Source organism: Neophocaena asiaeorientalis, unplaced genomic scaffold, assembly GCF_003031525.2.
Source record: "Neophocaena asiaeorientalis asiaeorientalis breed wild unplaced genomic scaffold, Neophocaena_asiaeorientalis_V1.1 scaffold504, whole genome shotgun sequence".
Classification (NCBI taxonomy): Eukaryota; Metazoa; Chordata; class Mammalia; order Artiodactyla; family Phocoenidae; genus Neophocaena; species Neophocaena asiaeorientalis.
Window position 1 is genome coordinate 1,548,917 of NW_020174438.1, and position 18,140 is coordinate 1,567,056.

Below are 18,140 nucleotides of genomic sequence, written 5' to 3' on the forward strand. Positions count from 1 at the left end.
TTTTTTTTTTTTTTTTTTTTTTTTTTTTTTTTTGGTTTTTTCTTTTTTTAAAAAAATCTGTTCAGCCACTGTCTTTTGATTGGAGCCTTTAGTCCATTTACGTTAATTACTGATAGGTATATACTTTTTCCATTTTAATTCTTTGCTGGTTGCTTTTGTAGTTCTTTGTAGTTCTTCTCTTCTTTTGCTTTCTTCCCTTGTGATTTGATGACTGTCTTTAGTGTTATGTTTGAATTTTATTTTTTTGTGTGTGTATGTATCTATTATAGGTTTGTGGTTATGAGGTTAACAAATAGCTATATGCACGTGTGTGTGCACACACACACGTATGTGATTGTTTTAAGTTGATAGATCCCTTAATTTTGAACAGATTCTAACCACCCTAAATTTTTACCCCTTGCACATTTAATATTTTTCACATCATGTTTAAAATCTTTTTGTTGTTGTGTCTTATTATGGATATATATTATTACTTTTGTCTTTAGCCTTCCTATTAGCTTTATAATGGTTGATCTATTACCTTTACTGTATGTTTGCCTCTACAAGTGATATTTTTCCTTTCATAATTTTCATATTTCTAGTGGTGGCCTTTCTGTTTAGAGAAGTTCTTTCAACATTTCTTGTAAAGCTGGTTTAGTGATGCTGACCTCATTTAGGTTTTGCTGGTCTGTAAAAGTCTGTTCTGCTTCAAATCTGAGTGATAACCTTGCTGGATAGAGTATTCTTGGTTCTCGGTTTTTTTCTTTCATCACTTTGAATATATCAGGCCAGTCACTTCTGGCCTGCAGCTTCTTCTGAAAAGCTGATAGTCATTTCGGAGTTCCTTGTATGTAACTAGTTGGCTTTTCTTTCACTGCCTTTAAGATTCTCTATCTTTAACTTTTGCCATTTTAATTACAATTTGTTTTGGTGTGGACATCTTTGGGTTCATCTTGTTTGGGACTTTCTGTGCTTCCTGAACCTGAATGTCTTTTCCTTTCCTAGGTTAGGGAAATTTTCAGCTGTTATGTATTCAAGTAAGTTCTCTGCCCCCTGTCTCTCCCTCTTCTTCTGGGACCCCTATAATGTTAGTATGCTTTATGTTGTCCCAGAGGTCTCTTAAACTAAGCTTATTTTTAAAAATTCTCTTTTGTTTTTTTCTCTTCAGCATGGTTGATTTCCAGTACTGTCTTCCAGATTGCTGATCTGTTTTGCTGTATGATCTAATGTACTGTTGATTTCTTGTAGTGTATTTTTTATTTCACTTTATTGTATCTGTTTGGTCCTTCTTTGTATTTTCCAGCTATCTGTTTGGTTCTTCTTTGTATTTTCCAGCTATTTCCAGCTTCTCACCATGTTCATTCATTCTTCTCCTGAGTTTGTTGAGTATCTTTATGATCACTACCTACCTTGAACTCTTTATCAGGTAGATTGTTTGTCTTCACTTCATTTAGTTCTTTTTCTGAGGCTATACGTCTTGTTCACTCATTTGGAATATATTCCTCTATCTCCTCATTTGGCCAAATCGCTGTATTTCTTTCAGTGTATTAGGTAGTCTGCTTATGTGTCCTGATCTTGAAGTGGCCTCATGTAGGAGATGTCCTTTGGGGCCCAGCAGCACACTCCACTCTGGTCACCAGAGCTCTATGCTCTAGAGGTGCCTCTTATGTAGGCTGCATGAACCTTTATGTTGTGCTGGGGCTGAGTACTGTGATTGTGCTGGTAGGCAGGGCTGTCCGCTGTCCAGTTGGCTGTGCCTTATGTGGTGGCTGCAAGCCTCCTGGAGGGCAGGGTAGGCTTCTTGTGTGGCTCTCTACAGGGTCTGGTGGGCACAGGGCTGGTGCTGGCTCATTGGTGGGTTGTGTTGGGTCCCTGGCACTAATCAGCTAGAGGGAGGATTCCAAAATGGAGCTTGTCTGTACTGGTGTTATCATGATAGAACAAGCTCCACAAAATGGCTGTTGCCATCATTTCCTCCCCCAGGGGGTGTCCCATTTGCCTCCTACCTCTCTGGGAGGCTCTCTAAGATCAGCAGGTGGGTCTCGCCCAAGCTCCTTTCAAACTATTGCCTCTGGTCTGGGACTTGGAGCATGTTGAGATTATGTGTGCTCCCTTTAAGAGCAGAGTCTGTTTCCTAACACCGCTTCCCCACCTCCCATGCTCCCAAATATAAGCTCTCCTGTTTTCAAAGCTAGACATTCTGGGGGTTTGTTTCCTGGTGCACAACCCCTTGGACTGGGGAACCTGCTGTGGGGCTTGGACCCATTGCTCCTTGGGGAGGACCAGTTGTGATATTCCTCCCATTTGTGGGTTGCTGACTGAGTGATGTGGGTCCTGACAATACTGTGTCTCTGCCCCTCCTACCCGTCTCATGTGGTTCCTTTATATCTTTAGTTTTGGAAAATCTTTTCTGCTAATCTTCAGGTTGTTCTTATAGATAGTTGCTCTGTAAGTAGTTGTAATTTTGGTGTGTCCGTGGACAGAGATGAGTTCAGGGTCTTCCTACTATACCATCTTGGCCATCTCCTTTATTCTCTGTAATTTGAATTCCAGGTGGAACAGCAGAGAAAAGAGAATATATTGTAGAGAGAAATGGCATGACATTTTAAAAACCGTCTATTGGGATACTGTTAACATCTCTAAAAATTTTTTATTTTTATTAATTTGGATTATTTTTCTTTAAGATCTTTGACTATCATTGCTGGTAGCAGAGGAATAGAAAATTATCCTGAGTTTTCTATTTGTGGACTATGTTAAAAATAAATTTAAAAGCTCAGATACCTGAGGAAGTATCTCAGGGGCATAATTGTGCAACAAAATGTTTTTTTACCTTTTCTCATTCTTAGATGGTCATGCAAATAGTGCTGAATTATTTTAAAGGTAATTATTTCATTCAGGGCAGTTGCTTTATACAATGCAGGATTGAATTTTATTTTTCTCACACCTTGAGAGCAAGCAATGCAGTCTGCTCTGTCCTTTTGGCTCCTAATTTGTTAATTTAGAATTTTCCTAAAGAAGTTCCTGTAAGATGGGTAACTGTGGGACACTATTATTTTCTTCTTGTTGAATATTCCAAATTGCCTGAGTTTCTCTTTTCAAAGAGAGAATATTTAGTTATTAAGAGACTAGTGAAGTTATAAAACTGTAATACTGGAAGTATTTTAAAATCATTAATACTCTAGTGTTTGGAAGAGATAACTAAACTGCAGATTAGGCCTCATTACCTGAGTTTGATAAAACTTATTTATTGTACCATATGAAGAAAACAGCAAAACTTCCATTTATACTTATTTTTTTAACTCAATCTCTTTTTCGTTTTCATTTTTTGTGTATGTGTAATATATACATAGTACTATTTATATACATGTATGTGCATTGTTTATATATATGTATGTGCAGCTACTCAAGTTAGTTGAATTGAAAACATTAAGAAAGGGAAAAAGTGTCATCTTTTAGAATAAGAGTGGTATGACATCTTTGATCATCTTTGCTTCCCTAGTGAATGATACTTTTTAACAGTAGCCTTGAATACTTGTTGGTTTTGAAATTGTTTTATGAGTACTTTGAAAAATTACTTATAAAAGTAGATTATTTGGAGTAATTTCTTTCTGAATATGAACATGCAATGTATTGCATGCAATTTGGGACAGTCACCAAAAAGCAAAGAAGAAAATGGCATCTTAATCTCATGACCCAATGATAATTGCTTCCAGTCATAAACACATGTATACACATACACGTGCATACACACACACAATTGGGATCATTCTGTATGTAATGACTTAAATTTTTTATTTTGAGAAATTAAAATAATAAATACATAACTAGATTTAAAAATGAACATTCCCTTCTTCCTCCCCTTCCCCCTTTCCCTCTCCTTCCCCTTCCTCTATAAATTCTTTGATAAACATATTTCTCAGGATAAAAATTTAAAAGTGGGATTCTTGTGTTAAAATGTGTGACACCCTCCAGGTTTTACAGTTTATATTCCCACAAGCCTGAGTAGCCTTTTCCCTTCTTCTTTAGCCATCACTGGTTATCATGAAAACAAACCAAGAAATCTTTGACAATTTGATCAGCTAAACATCTCAGATTTAACTTGGGTTTCTTATATTACTAGTGAGGTTGAACATTTCCTCTTTTCCCCTTTTTAGCAGCCAGTATTCTTTTTGTAAATTGCTAACTTAATGAACTCTGCGTGTTTTTCCATCACAGTGTTCAGATTTTTTTAATATGGATTTATAAATATTCCTTATATTTAAGATTAAAATCTTATCTATTTGTTATATACATTTTTATAGCTTTTCATTTATCTTTTATAGTTTGAATTTTTATGTAGTCTAACCTAATGCTTTTTGAAAGTGGTCTGCAGTCCCAATTCTGATCCCTGATGAAATTTTCACTAGTCTTTGTTGCAAATGTGAGCATAAAGTGTCTGACTGCACGTTCCTGTTTCTCATATTTTTTTTCCTCTGATTTGAGGCTTAGAAATTCCTTCTTTATTCTGAGAGTCAGATAAATGTTCATTTATATTTTTTTCTTAATTCTTTATGGTTTTGTGTTCTACTTTTATTTTTTTTAATAATGTGGAATTTGGGAGAGATAATATTGTGAGAAAGGAAAGGATCTTCAGCCGAAATAGTTGATCAATATTTTAGAACCTCTCTATCTAACCTTGAATCTGTCATCTAGCTATCTGTCTCTTAGTGATTTGAAATGTGACCACTAGCACTTTTTATTTTCTGGGCATAGCGTTTTGATGGGTTGTGTATTAAACTTGAGAGACAGTATAGTATGGTGGAAGAAGCACTGAATTTGACTGTACAGATACGTATTTGAGTCCTAGTTTATTTATTAGCTATGTGACATAGGCAAATAACATAATCCCTTTAAGCCAGTTTCTCAGTTTTTAAAAAGAGATCACCTTTATATAATAGAGGATACCTCTTGTGCCTTGTAGGCTCGATATATGGATTAGCGTAGAAAATGTATATGAAAATCCACCTTATTATCCAAGGCTTCCTGAATTAGATACTAGCATCTAGCTCCTGTACCTCTATCCTGCTTGAAAAATCTCACTGCATATTTTGGTATAGTTCATTTAGTGCTGAGGCATATCTCATACCTACCACCAGTCTGGTAACCTTTCCAAAGGAGGATGGTTTGAGCTTATTGTTCAGGAACCCATTCTGATATGTATTGGTCATTGCTTATTATTCTATCATATATGGTAGTAACAGCCACATATGGCTATTCAGATTTAAGTGAATTAAAATAGAAAATTGAAAATTCATTTCATCAATTGTACATTTCAGGTGTTTTATAGCTACATGTAGCCAGTGGCTACTTCTTGGACAGTGCAGACGTATAGAACATTTCCATTATCAGACAAAGTTCTGTTGGGTAATACTTCAGTCTAGAACTTGAATCATACTTAGGGCCTTTTCTAGTCTATTGAATTGAGGGCAGGTAAACAAGCAAAAATCTGAAAGGAATGGAAGGTAATGGGATAATGAATGGGTCAAAATGCAACAGCATATTAAAAGTTATATGAAAAATATAATATAACTTATTAAAAAAGCCTCTCAGAGGGAAAAAGAAAACATTGTTTGAGTCTGACTTTGTTTAAAGGGTCATGGAGGAAAAAATAAAACATTGAGTCTGACTTTGTTTAAAGGGTGCTGGTTCTTAGGAGTTGAATGTAATCTCCTTTGATTTAGGCACTTCATCAGCTTATTGGAGATTTGCCTATATTAAATTTTACGTCAAGGTGATTTGCTTCAACTAAGATGTTTCCGGTTTTGAAGGCAATACTAGTTAGTCATAGAAGAAAAGGAAAAATAGGGACATAACGCATAGAAAATAAAACGTTAAGTTTTTTTAGAAAATTAAAAAAATCATATATGCCTTTTAGTGAGTTTTAAGAATTTAGCACTATAAACAGCATCTAGTTCATTATAATGCTAATTATGTAATGTAGTTATTTAGAAAATGCCTAAGATAGGGAAAGATTTTCAAACATTGATTGAGCTGTTTAAGGTGGGTGGGGGAATAAATGAAATGGTTCTTGAAGTGTTAATGTCTTAAACAAGAAATCAGCAAAATTTCAGTAGAAATTCTATAACAGTAATAAAATCAATGAACTCAGAGATTTTATCTCCAGGTCACCTCTGGAAGATCAAGGGCTGAATATGAGCTGACTTTGGAAGTCTTACATTTTGGTGGATTTGATAAGGAATTCCTTTAAATAGACAAAGTACCCTACTTTTAGTGGAAAATTCATGCAGTTTTATTAAATCTGTTTGTTAGTGTATCCCTAGCAGTTAGCAAAATGCCTGAAAAGGTACTAAGTACTCAATGAATAGATTTTGAATGAAAGCATAAGTCAATTGAATTTGATATCCTGGAACTAGTTACATAAAATCTAGTCAGATATAATCTAACTGATATAATCAGGATACAAAAATATCCTGAATAAAGTTCTCAGCTTTATTTACTTGCCTTATTTTAACTGCAGCAAATAAGAAAAATATAAGTCTTGACATTTGAAAGTGCTTCTATGAGATTTAGGCAGCTTTGAGGAATCTTTTGGGGAATATTAGGAGTCATTTGATAATATCTTTAAAAATGTTTCCAGGGGTATTTGTTATGTTCCCTCTTTTAACACCATTTTCTTAGTGTATAGTTCCTAAGAGCAAGTATTAGCATTAGATACTTTTTGCTCGTTTGAGGATGAGATTCACATGATTGGTGGGTATGATTATACAATATTATTCTTTTTAAAGACAAGCAACTAAGTTAAAGACTCCCTATAAATCTTCATAACTTGCATTTCCTCTTCTCTAGTGTATTCTGTTAAATGAAGTGCCCTTTGGTTTCTTTCATCTTAATTTTATTAATGAGAACATTTTGTAAAAGTTTACATATAGCGTGTATACCAAGCTGTGGGAACACACATGAGTTATCCTTTGTTCTTGCCCTCAAGGAGTCTTACAGTTTAAGGGAAGACATGTGGCAGAAAAATATTCTACCAATGCATAATGATGGAGTTCAGAACATGCTACCCCAAAGTATGGCACCTTCACATATTGAATATTTTAAGCAGAAGGAATTAGAGCAACAGCATGTGCTGGAGGAACTTTCTGACCTGCCTCTAAAGCAGGTCATTAAAACCCTCATGAGAGGTGTCCCTAAACCTAGAGGAAAGGAGCATCTTTAGCTCCAAAGGTGAAGGAACATAGAAATCTGAACGAGAGATAATGCTAGTAAGTTTTTGTCAATTTACTATACTCTTTCCACGATATTCCAGTCTTCATCAAACTTGGCATAGGAACACTCAGGTTTGTTTCTTCGGGCCTTCATTGCTTATGAAGGCTCCAGTGTTGAGTAAAGTTTACATTAAATAAACATGTATGCTTTTCTCTTGTTAATATGTCTTGTTACAAGGATCCCAGTTGAAAATTTAGAAGGGTAGGGGAAAAAGATATTTTTCCTCCCCTACTATATGTATTGACCATATTTAAGCAATCAGAAACAAAAAACAAAACTATAGGTAAGCAGTAAAATTAAACAAGGAAGAAAAATTTGATAACAAAGCCATTTCCAAATACTTAACTGTAGCCCCCCACTTCCCAATTATGAAAACAATGTATGGTATATTCAAATAGTATAAGAGATACAATGAAAAGTAAGTCTTTCTCTCATTTCAGCCTTTCCTCAGAGGCAACTAGTTAGAAGTTTTATGTGTTATTTCTAGACATTTAAAAAAACATATAAAAACATTGATGAGTGTTTGCATACATATTTTTAAAATATATTGGAGTACATAATACATATCTGTACTATGCTTTTTAGCATAACGTTATATCTTGGAATGTTTTTCTTATCAGTATGTATCTCATTTTTACTGGTTGCATGATACTGTGGAAATTTTTAACCAATTCATTTCTGGGGAACATTTAGATTGGTTCTAGGTTTTTGCTGTGACAAGTAGTGCTGTGAAGTCAAGGAGATAAAAGAGATGTATGTGTTGTGTGTGTGTGTGTTAGTATAGTGGTATGTATAATTAGAACAAGGGCTGAGCAGAATCTTAAACTTTCAGTGACGTACCTAGGCAGAATGTGTTGGACAATAAGATAGACCCTAAAGTAGTTCCCATGATCCCTGCCTCCTGGTGTTCATGCCTTTGTATAATCCCCTCGCCTTGAGTGTGAGCAGAATTTGTGACTTCCTTCTAACGAAAAGAATATGCTAAAGGTAATGGAATGTTACTTTCCTAGTTATCTTACATAAGACTCCATTTGGCTAGCAGACTGACTATCTACATCATTGGCTTTGAATCCTACTGCCATAAGGAAATGAATTGTTACAATCTCAGTAACCTTGGAAGTGGATCCTTCCCCAGTTGAGCCTCCAAATGAGGATGTAATTATGGTTGACACCTTGATGTAGCCTTGTAGAGGACCCAGCTAAACTATGCTGGATTCCTAACCCACAGAAACTAAGATAGTATATGGTATTGTAAACCACTGGGTTTGTGGTAATTTGTTATGTAGAAAGGAGGTTGTTATGTCCAAATGAGAGAAAAAATATAAAAAATTTAAGCTTCTCGGATACTGCAAGAATATTCTGATAAAAATAACTGAAGGAGTTTTCAGAGAGGTTAGAAACTAGGATGATTTGTCTGTTCTTCCAGAGATTAAAATTTACTTTTAAGCTGAGTGAAATATTTGTTTTACATCATAGTTACTATAGGAATGACCTAAGGGTTTTTTTAAATTAATTAATTTATGTATGTATGTATGTATGGCTGTGTTGGGTCCTCGCCACTGCGTGAGGTCTTTCTCTGGTTGCGGTGAGTGGGGGCTACTCTTCATTGTGGTGTGGGGGCTTCTCATTGCGGTGGCTTCTCTTGTTGCGGAGCACGGGCTCTAGGCATGCAGGCTCAGTAGTTGTGGCTTGTTGGCTTAGTTGCTCTGCGGCATGTGTGATCTTCCCGGAATAGGGCTCAAACTTGTGTCCCCTGCGTTGGCAGGCGGATTCTTAACCACTGTGCCACCAGCGAAGTCCGATGACATAAGGTTTTGATTTAGCTACTGAAACTGTTGCCAGCTATTGTGTTCAAAGTACATGGCTCTTTGATGACCCTGTAAAAGTCTAAGGAAATTTTAATGTTCAGTAGAACAGGGGAGGGTCAGGTGTACCTTGGAGAAATTGGGAAAACTCAAAATGAGTAGAAATTGTATCCTCAATCATTCTTCCCCTGTTCCCTGTGTTGTGATTATTTTATAATTATTATTTAAATGAGGACATGGATAATATCATATTCACCTTTTTATTCCAGCCATCTAGCACATTATAGATGCTCAATAAATGTTGAGCGACTGTCTAGGAATTCTTGTCGTCTCTGGTGATCTCAAAAGGCAAATGGAAAGTTATAAATGAACTAATGAAATATTATGCAAAATTTGTATTTGGTAGTCTACTAGAGAAAGTCAGCAATGTGCCCAGCACTGTGTTATTATATAAGGTGTCCTGTCTTATTTATTCTTTATAATAATTTGATTGGCAGTTATATTAGTAATAGATAAAATAATGGTAATGAGAATTGTATTATTTTCATTTCACATTTAAGGAAATTGAGGTCTTAGAGGTTAAGAAGCTTGTACAAAGTCATACAACTTAGTTTTATCTGATTCTGAAACCTTTTCTCTAAGTCACTTACTATTGTGGCAGAAGTAGAAAAATTCTCACCAGTTTTCATGATCAAAAATGTGTGTGTGTCATTTATGGCAGTGGGAGGGTGGCTGTGGATTAAGTATGCTTGGGATGGTAAGGGGGGCAGTGTGATGTGGGGGTTTTGATCCAAAAATGCTTTAATTATGTCATGCTAACATGTTTGACATTTGTAAATATTTATTAAACATCTCTGCTGCTGTTTTTTTCTTTTTAAATTTCAGTGCCATAAAATTCTCTTTCTGGTATACCGTTCTTAGGAGTTTGGACAGAGGCATACAATTGTGTAACTACCACCACCACCACAATCCAGATACAGATAGTTCCATCACCCCCCAAAATTACCTTGTGCTATTACCCCAGCTCTAACCTCTTGCTGCTCTATCTGTAATCCCTACAGTTTTGTCCTTCTGACAATGTTATATGAACGAAATCATATGGTATGGAACCTTTAAGTCTTGCTTCTTTCACTTATCATAATGCTTTTGAGATTCCATTTTGTTGAGTGTATTAGTAGTGACTCCAGTTACTTACATGTTGTATCATTAGATGCTGTCCCATCTGTGTCTGCAGAGCTGTTGTTTTTCTTTAATCTTTCTCTTTATTCAATGGGTTGGGTCATTTCTGATACTCTATTTTCAAGTTCCTTGTTTTTTTGTTTTTTGGTCATTCCATCTGCTATTGTGCCCATCTAATGGATTTTTCATTTTAGTTCTTTTCAGCTAGAGCTGAGTTTTCATTTTTTGTTTTCACTTCTCTATTGAGATTCCCTTTCTGCCACTCATTAAGACCATTTTCTTGTTTTATGCTTTGAATATACTTTCCTATAATTGTTTAAGTATATTTATAATATGTGCTTTGAAGTCCTTATTTGCTAAATCCTACATCTGGACCTACTTGGAGTCAGTTTCCATTGACTGCCTTTTTACTGTCTTGTTTCTTTGGATCTCGTAATTTTTGGTTGAAATTTTTGGTGTTCTTGTGAGGATTGTCAGGGTTTTTTTTTTTAAATATATATTTTAAAATTTTATTTTATTTATTTATTTTTGGCTGCATTGGGTCTTACTGTGCACAGGCTTTCCCTAGTTGCAGCGAGTGGTGGGGTACTCTTCGTTGCGGCACGTGGGCTTCTCATTGTGGTGGCCTCTCTTGTTGTGGAGTACAGGCTCTAGGTGCGCGGGCTTCAGTAGTTGTGGCACACGGGCTCAGTAGTTGTGGCTTACGGGCTCTAGAGCGCAGGCTCAGTAGTTGTGGCACATGGGCTTAGTTGCTCTGCGGCATGTGGGATCTTCCCGGACCAGGTCTTCAACCTGTGTCCCCTGCATTGGCAGGAGGATTCTTAACCACTGTGCCACCAGGGAAACCCAGGGGTTTTTTGTTCTAGTGGACCATTAACTTGCCTGGACTCAATCTGCATACTTTGTTTCCTACACAGTATGAGACAGCTGATATCTGTGCTCAGTTCTTTTCTTCCAGCTACTTGTTTTTTTAGCTTGGTCTCCTGGGGAGTGGGGTAAGGGTTAGGGTTCTCTTGCACCTGTGTAATTTGGTGGTCAGCCAAAAATTGGGGCAGAGATTATACCCAGATTTTGGAGCTGATCTGCCTTGTGGTTCCTCTACTTCTGGGGATTCCCTCCTAGTATCTATTTTGTCTTTCAGTAGTGGTCTCTGCTCTCTGACATCCCAAGCCAGTAAGGGCTTCAGCTTTCTGCTGCTTGGGCTGTATGGTTGGGGAATACATTCAGTTTAAAAAGCATCAAACTCATAGATCTTACGCCATGTAGCTTTCAGTTCTTCTGTAATCCACCATAGGGGCTACCTGGGGTCTCCCCCCATGCGTGTGTAATTTAACTGAGCAGAGTTTATGCTCAGATTTTTACGCTTCTGTGGTTCTTTCATTCCCAGTATGTCTGCCTTAAATTTCCAGCTGCACTTCCAGCCCTGAATTATTTTCTCTACCACTTTGAGCTGTGTGCCTGCCTTCACCGTATTTGTAGGGGGTGGGGAGGGCTCTCAGCATAAAAACTTCAAGCTGATCTCATGGTTCTGTACCCTTCCAGTTGGAGTTTTTCAAGAGTAACCTCTTTTGGGCTTCCCTGGTGGTGCAGTGGTTGAGAGTCTGCCTGCCGATGCAGGGGACGTGGGTTCGTGCCCTGGTCCGGGAAGATCCCACATGCTGCAGAGCGGCTGGGCCTGTGAGCCATGGCCACTGAGCCTGCGCGTCTGGAGCCTGTGCTCTGCAACGGGAGAGGCCACAACAGTGAGAGGCCCGCGTACCGCCAAAAAAAAAAAAAAAGAGTAAGCTCTTTTTTTTACTACTGTATGCTTTGAGACACTTTCCAAAAAATGCTATAAAACAATTAAAAATTTTTTTAATCCAAATTTAAATAATTGTTATCTGTATGAGGCTCACATGATCAATTCTCTCGGCTGTGTTTGCGGGAGGTTCCTTTTCATCCCTCTGGTTCCTTTTAAAAGCTGCTTCCTCTTGTTCTTTTTCTTTCACAGTTATATGTATATCATGTATTTTGTGTCTTCAAGCTGGTACAGTCTCTCTTTTATGCCTATAAGGAGAGAAGCTCATCAAATGATCCCTCAAGTTTCTGGCCCTTCAGAAATTCTTCCTACATCTAGACCCCTAGCATTCAGGTGTTTGCTCTTTTAGTCTGCCGATCTCGAGCGATTCATTTGCCCTGGGGGGCTATCGCTGCTTTTGGTCTTTTCCATATAGGAAAGGTTACCTTAGGACATTTTGCTAGCTCAGGTGCCTTCTTGACTACCTCTTGGTCAGTCTTTCCCATTCCCACCTCTGGGTATTTGGCTTTCTATGCAGCTGAAGGCAGTCCTTGGTGTCTAGCCCTGGTATCACTATGTGATTCTGTTCTATTCACTCTCTTCCCTCTCTATCAGGTCTTTCTCTCCAGTAACTACCACACACTTTGTTTGCCAAGTTTGAGAGATAAAAATAATTTCAATTAACAGAAAAGCTCTTGTGTAATGACACTATTTAGAATGAGATCTCAGTAGTTTGCACAAAGCCACAAGATGGCTGTGTTTAAAAGTGACATCTGGGGCTTCCCTGGTGGCACAGTGGTTGAGAGTCCGCCTGCTGATGCAGGGGACACGGGTTCGTGCCCCTGTCCGGGAAGATCCCACATGCCGCGGAGCGGCTGGGCCCGTGAGCCATGGCCGCTGAGCCTGCACGTCCGGAGCCTGTGCTCCGCAAAAAAAAAAAGTGACATCTGTTGGCAATAAGGAGCAAATATATGAATTTCTGTGTACTTGCTACAGTATGGAAGGAATACGGGCTTTCAGTTAGACTGGGATTCTCATCTTAGCCCTAAGATTTCCTCATCTATGAAACAGGATAGTAATATTGTATTGTTTTGAGCTTTAAATAGGAGAAAGTATGTAATCTTCCTAGCACATTGATAACAGGAAGGACAGCATAAATTGTCTCTGGATACTGTCCTTTTTTTTTTTTAAGCTCTTCTTTGGGTCATTGCCATTAATTAATAGTGCCTGGAAATAGTGTCCCCGGGAGCACTTACTTATGATACTGTAGTCTTGAAGATTCTGTCTCTTCCTACCCCCACCCCCCTCCTGTTTTAAAGGTAGTAATATCCAAGAGAAGGAGAAGCAATCGACGCCCTCTTTCCCAATTGACTTTTGGCAGTTTCCTGAATGTATGTCTCTAGCCAATAGGCCCAATTGTTCCAGCCTCTGTATGGATTATTTCTAGATTATTTAGAATTTACATTACTTCTGTCATGCCTAAAAATATTAGTAATGAATTGTTACATATTGTCTAAGAACTTTGTTTCCAGTAATCCAGAAATTATTTTTTGGTGATTACAAGATCCAAACCAGATCTTTAATTTGCCTAATATAAAGTAGACATTGGGGATCCAAGTGTCAGATTTTGAAGAACTTTTTATGGTATGGAGTTTAGATCAGGAAATGAAGAGCCATTAAAAGTTTTTAGAAAGATAATTCTGATTATAGCAGAGCTAATATGGAATTGAATGGGGTAAAGAGGTCAAGTAAGAGGCTTATTCTTAGCTATTAAGGGTTTAAATGAAGACAGCAGCCTTATGATTGATAAGGAAGAGAAGGAGTCAAAAGAAAAATTTGAAGTTAGACTTGATGTTGGGAAAGGAGAGGTCAAGGATGACTTCAAGATTTTTGAAAAAAAAAAAAGATTTTTGATTCATTGTATGTTATGTGTAAAACCTGGTGTTCTCAAGGGTTTGATCCTATTTCTTTGCTGTCTCCCTGGACCCAGCAGATGAAGATGGAATCCCAAAGAACACCCAGGATATGGGGTTTGAGGGTGGGGTAACAATGCAAGACTACCCAGGTAGGAGAGATACACGAGTAAGTGGTATAGAGCTGTTAGTGGAGTCTTTTCTTCCCATGCTAGGGTGAGTTTTTTTGAGCAGAAGAATGACATCCAACTTGCTTTTAGCATCTGTAAATTTCTTGGCATGTTATATTAGCTGTTCAATAAGTACATGAATGAATGAATGAATAAATGAGTGAGTGAGTGAAATAAGATTAATATAATGTCACTGAGTATGGCGTAGAGATTGGTTAAAAATATAGAAGATCATTAGGTGTTTCAAAATAGTATATAATGTGTGTCATTTGCTTTTTATTTGTTTGTAGTTAAATCTAGCATTTAAAAATGTGCTAGCATGTGTAGGCAAACACAGGCATATTTTTTCCAGCTACCTTAACTTGAATTTCACTTCTTTTTTGTTTGTACCCTTGCTGTTGGGAGTGAGGAGTGGGGTGAAATCCTTCACATGGTGATACTCAAGTTTTATTGACAAGTGAAATGTAAACATGATTTTCCAGTTGACTTTTTTGATAGCCTTCATCTGAACATTCTTTACTTTCTTGTGGCTGGCTATAATGTACATGTTGTTAATTTCAGTAGGATTGATTAGGAATTCATACTGATATTTCCCAGCTACTAGATATGTGCCACCCACTGTAAAATAGTGGAAAATATGAATTGGAATTTACCTTATTCATTCCTTGTGGTTGTATTTTTTTAGTCACTGTCTCCCATGGTTTAGGATTATTCTTTACTCAGTGGCCTTCTGTGGGTTTCCTGAAGGGTGTGTCTTACAGTTAAGGGTTAGGAGCTAATGTGCCCTTTAAGGAAATGCTAATGCCTGAAATAGCTTATTGGGAGACCTATCCAGTAAGGAGAAAATGCTCTAAATCTCATTCTACATAACCTGCTAAGCCTCTACATCTTTCATTTCCCTCCTTATCAGTTTTCCCTACTATTCTTTTTTACCTTTTGGGTCTCTCTTGGTCTGTGCCCATTTTTTCCTATCTGACTTCCTGCTTTGTCTCTCTGATTTGTTCTTTTTCACCCTTCTCTTCTGCCTCATCTTTTCAAGACAGATAACTAGCTATAATACCAAATTGAAGTTTTAAAGGGTTTCTTATTTAGTAAATATATTTTTATTTTTCTAATTAAATGAAATTGAGATTTTATTTGTTTTCATAACAATTTGTGGTTTTTATGTTCATTTAACATCTGACTGATTTTTAATCAGTCATTCAGCGATCCTTAAGGAAAGGTTTCCTTTTCCAGTATTCAGCAAATAAACTGCATCATTTGCTAAGGAATTTGAATTAGCCATTGTACAGTTCTCCTCCTTCCCCCTTTATTATTTTTATTTCACTCTTTGAGCTACTTATTTACATATTTATTATATTAAAATGTTAATTTATTATTAGATTTTTCAGTTGTTTTTGGAAAGAAAGTACTAAGTTAACTATTAAGAAAAAAATTCTAAAGTAGCAAAATAGTTTCTCTAAAATAAAAGTGTTTCTTTTAATGAGCTCTGAGATAGACTCACAATTTTCATGAGTTTATCTTTGGCATTTTTTGGTGAAATTGTACTGGCATAATCTATACAATTCATTGAGGTACAGTATTTTCTCAATTCTGGATTCCCTTTGACTTTTTTTTTGGATGGAGAATGTAGGCATCCATCCCATTACCTCTCATCCCTTTGACCTTAATGCATAAATCCCTCCTCACTTCCCTCTATCAAATCTGGCTTGGAAAAGTATACAGAAGTGAGTGTCAGGAAACCTGGGTTCTAATCCAGTTTACATAACTGTTCAAATTGTTTAACCTCATTTGTTTTTTCTTTTGGTGTTTGCAATCTCTAAAAGTCAAATCTGACCTACTGTTTCTAAACAGAATACTCCAGTCTGAGCATTTTTCAAGATCAAGACTTCATGCTATATTGTAATAAATTCTCATTGTTCTTTATAATCCTGCTCTTGACCAACATTGTGACCTTTGGCAAAGTTACTAACCTTCTCAGACTGTTTTCTATTCTGTACATGGGGAGTATAATACCTACCTTGTAAGTTGATTGTGAAGATTAAATTGAGTAGTGAATATACTTTAAAGTGCTTAGTTCAGGTATTTCGTAAAGCTGTTGTTAAGTGAGTTCTATAATTTTACAGGACTGTAGTAGAACTAACAGTCATAAGCCTGACATATGAAAAGGCATAAAATACATGAATCATATTGATAAAATGTTTTTTGATAATTGCACTATAAGGAAACATCAGGATGTTTGCATACTTTTAGTTTTGAACAAATATTAAATTTCTATTCATGGTCTTTAACTTGGTTAAAGAAATAACAACATTGTTATCTGGTCTTACTAGATGCTTTGTTAAGTATCTTAAAATTTTAGTAATTAAAAAATGTGTTCCAAATGAAATTTTGTCTGAAAGAATCATTCTGTGGAGTTGTTTTTGTCTCTTTTGGTTCTGTATTGATGTTTGGAAACATGAGGTACCCAAACGTCAATAAGTATGTTTACTAAATACAAATAAGATATTATTAAAATGTTGTATAGGAGTAACAAATTTAATTGAATAATCAAATGAAAAGTACCTAAAAAGGCTTTTGGTGTTTATTTTAATCTGATTTGTGGCATTTTGTGTGTCTGATGTTTTATAATCCTGTTCATCACTTTAAAAAATGTCACAGTAATGTCAGAAAGGATACAAAATTCTGTGACTTACTCTGCATGGAATAGATTTAAAGGTCAACACTACTCTTTTATGTAGGTTATGGGTGCTTCATGTGTGCTTTCAGAGCAGTAGTGTGAGGAAGCTTGAAGTGGGATGGCAGGACGGCCTCATCCTTATGACAGTAACTCCAGTGATCCAGAGAATTGGGATCGGAAATTGCATAGTAGACCTCGTAAACTTTATAAACATTCAAGGTAGGTAGAAAATATGTATTTCACATGTCAAAGCTCTGCTAAAACTGATTTTTATGAAGAATCAAACTGCATTTGGTGTGGCCAAGTCCTGTCAGGGTGGGAGCCGGTTTACAAAATATATGAATGTTTGCATTTCTCCTTAAATAACTTTGAGGGAAACAATTTTTCATTTTAATTTTCTTATATTTGTATTTATATGAATTTTAATTTCTGTTTCTAAATAATGCTAAAATATCCTTAGTTGACCCCATGAATAAATGCTATAGTTAATTTAACTGGGAAGTCTGGCAAGTCAGGTTAACTCTTTGTATTTAAAACTCTCTAATACGAATTTATTTTGTGCTCTAAATACATTGTGTATGATAATTTATAGGCTTTTGTCAGTCTGTGCCTCTGTACATTTTTAACTATGTGAAATTATGTTGTGTTATCATTGTGATCCTAATAGTAAAATCAGTCCATCAGTGACTCGCCTGGTTCATTTAAAGTTTGCTGCATTAAATGAAATTCAGTTGAAAAGTTTCAGCCCATTTATACATTATTTTTAAAGCTTTCATTTTGTGCTATGTGACTTATGGGGAACACCTCTTTTAGAACACTTTATGATCTGATATTTTAAGATGTTGACACCTCATAAACCTCACATAATGCGGGTATGTAAGCATGTTTTCATAGAGAGTTGTGCTTTATGAACATTTACTTAGGGGATATTATTGAACGTTTAACTTACTTGAATGTAAAATTCTCCTGATCACTGATAACTAATACCAGCTTTATTGAAAAAGAATAAAAACATGCCGTGATACTGAAATCCTTTTTGTAATTTTAAAGAAATGATTCAGCTACTTTTATTAAGTTACATACATGGCTAGAAAATATGAGTGACTAGTACTGTTTAAGTCTCCTGACAAGATGTGTACCTTTATTGTGGACTTTTAATGTGGTGAGGTCTAAAATGAAGATGCCAAGTTGACTTTTTTTATTTATAAGTACACACTAGTGGTGTGTTTTTTGGTTTATTTGTTTTTTTGGTGTGTTTGTGTGTGTGTGTGTCCTTCAATTGGTGCTCTAGTTCTTTTTCTCCATCCTGTTTTACATGGATATTTATTTTGTCTTTGAGATTAAAGAGATATTGGTTTTATCTCATTA

The 18,140-nt window shown here is 36.2% G+C and overlaps 1 protein-coding gene across 7 annotated transcripts in view; it reads left to right on the forward strand.

Annotated features, from left to right (window-relative positions):
- Positions 1-18,140, forward strand: part of BTBD10 (BTB domain containing 10) — a 67,459-nt gene that overhangs the window by 9,631 nt on the left and 39,688 nt on the right. For 3 of the 7 annotated variants that reach the window (XM_024757112.1, XM_024757114.1, XM_024757113.1), the window contains exon 2: positions 16,834-16,991. The exons of 3 other annotated variants lie outside the window; for them this stretch is intronic. In XM_024757112.1, the coding sequence (XP_024612880.1) occupies positions 16,891-16,991 (101 nt within the window). In that variant the 5' untranslated portion in view covers positions 16,834-16,890. The remainder of the gene's footprint in view (positions 1-16,833; positions 16,992-18,140) is intronic. One more of the 7 variants, XM_024757115.1, reaches the window with a different exon arrangement.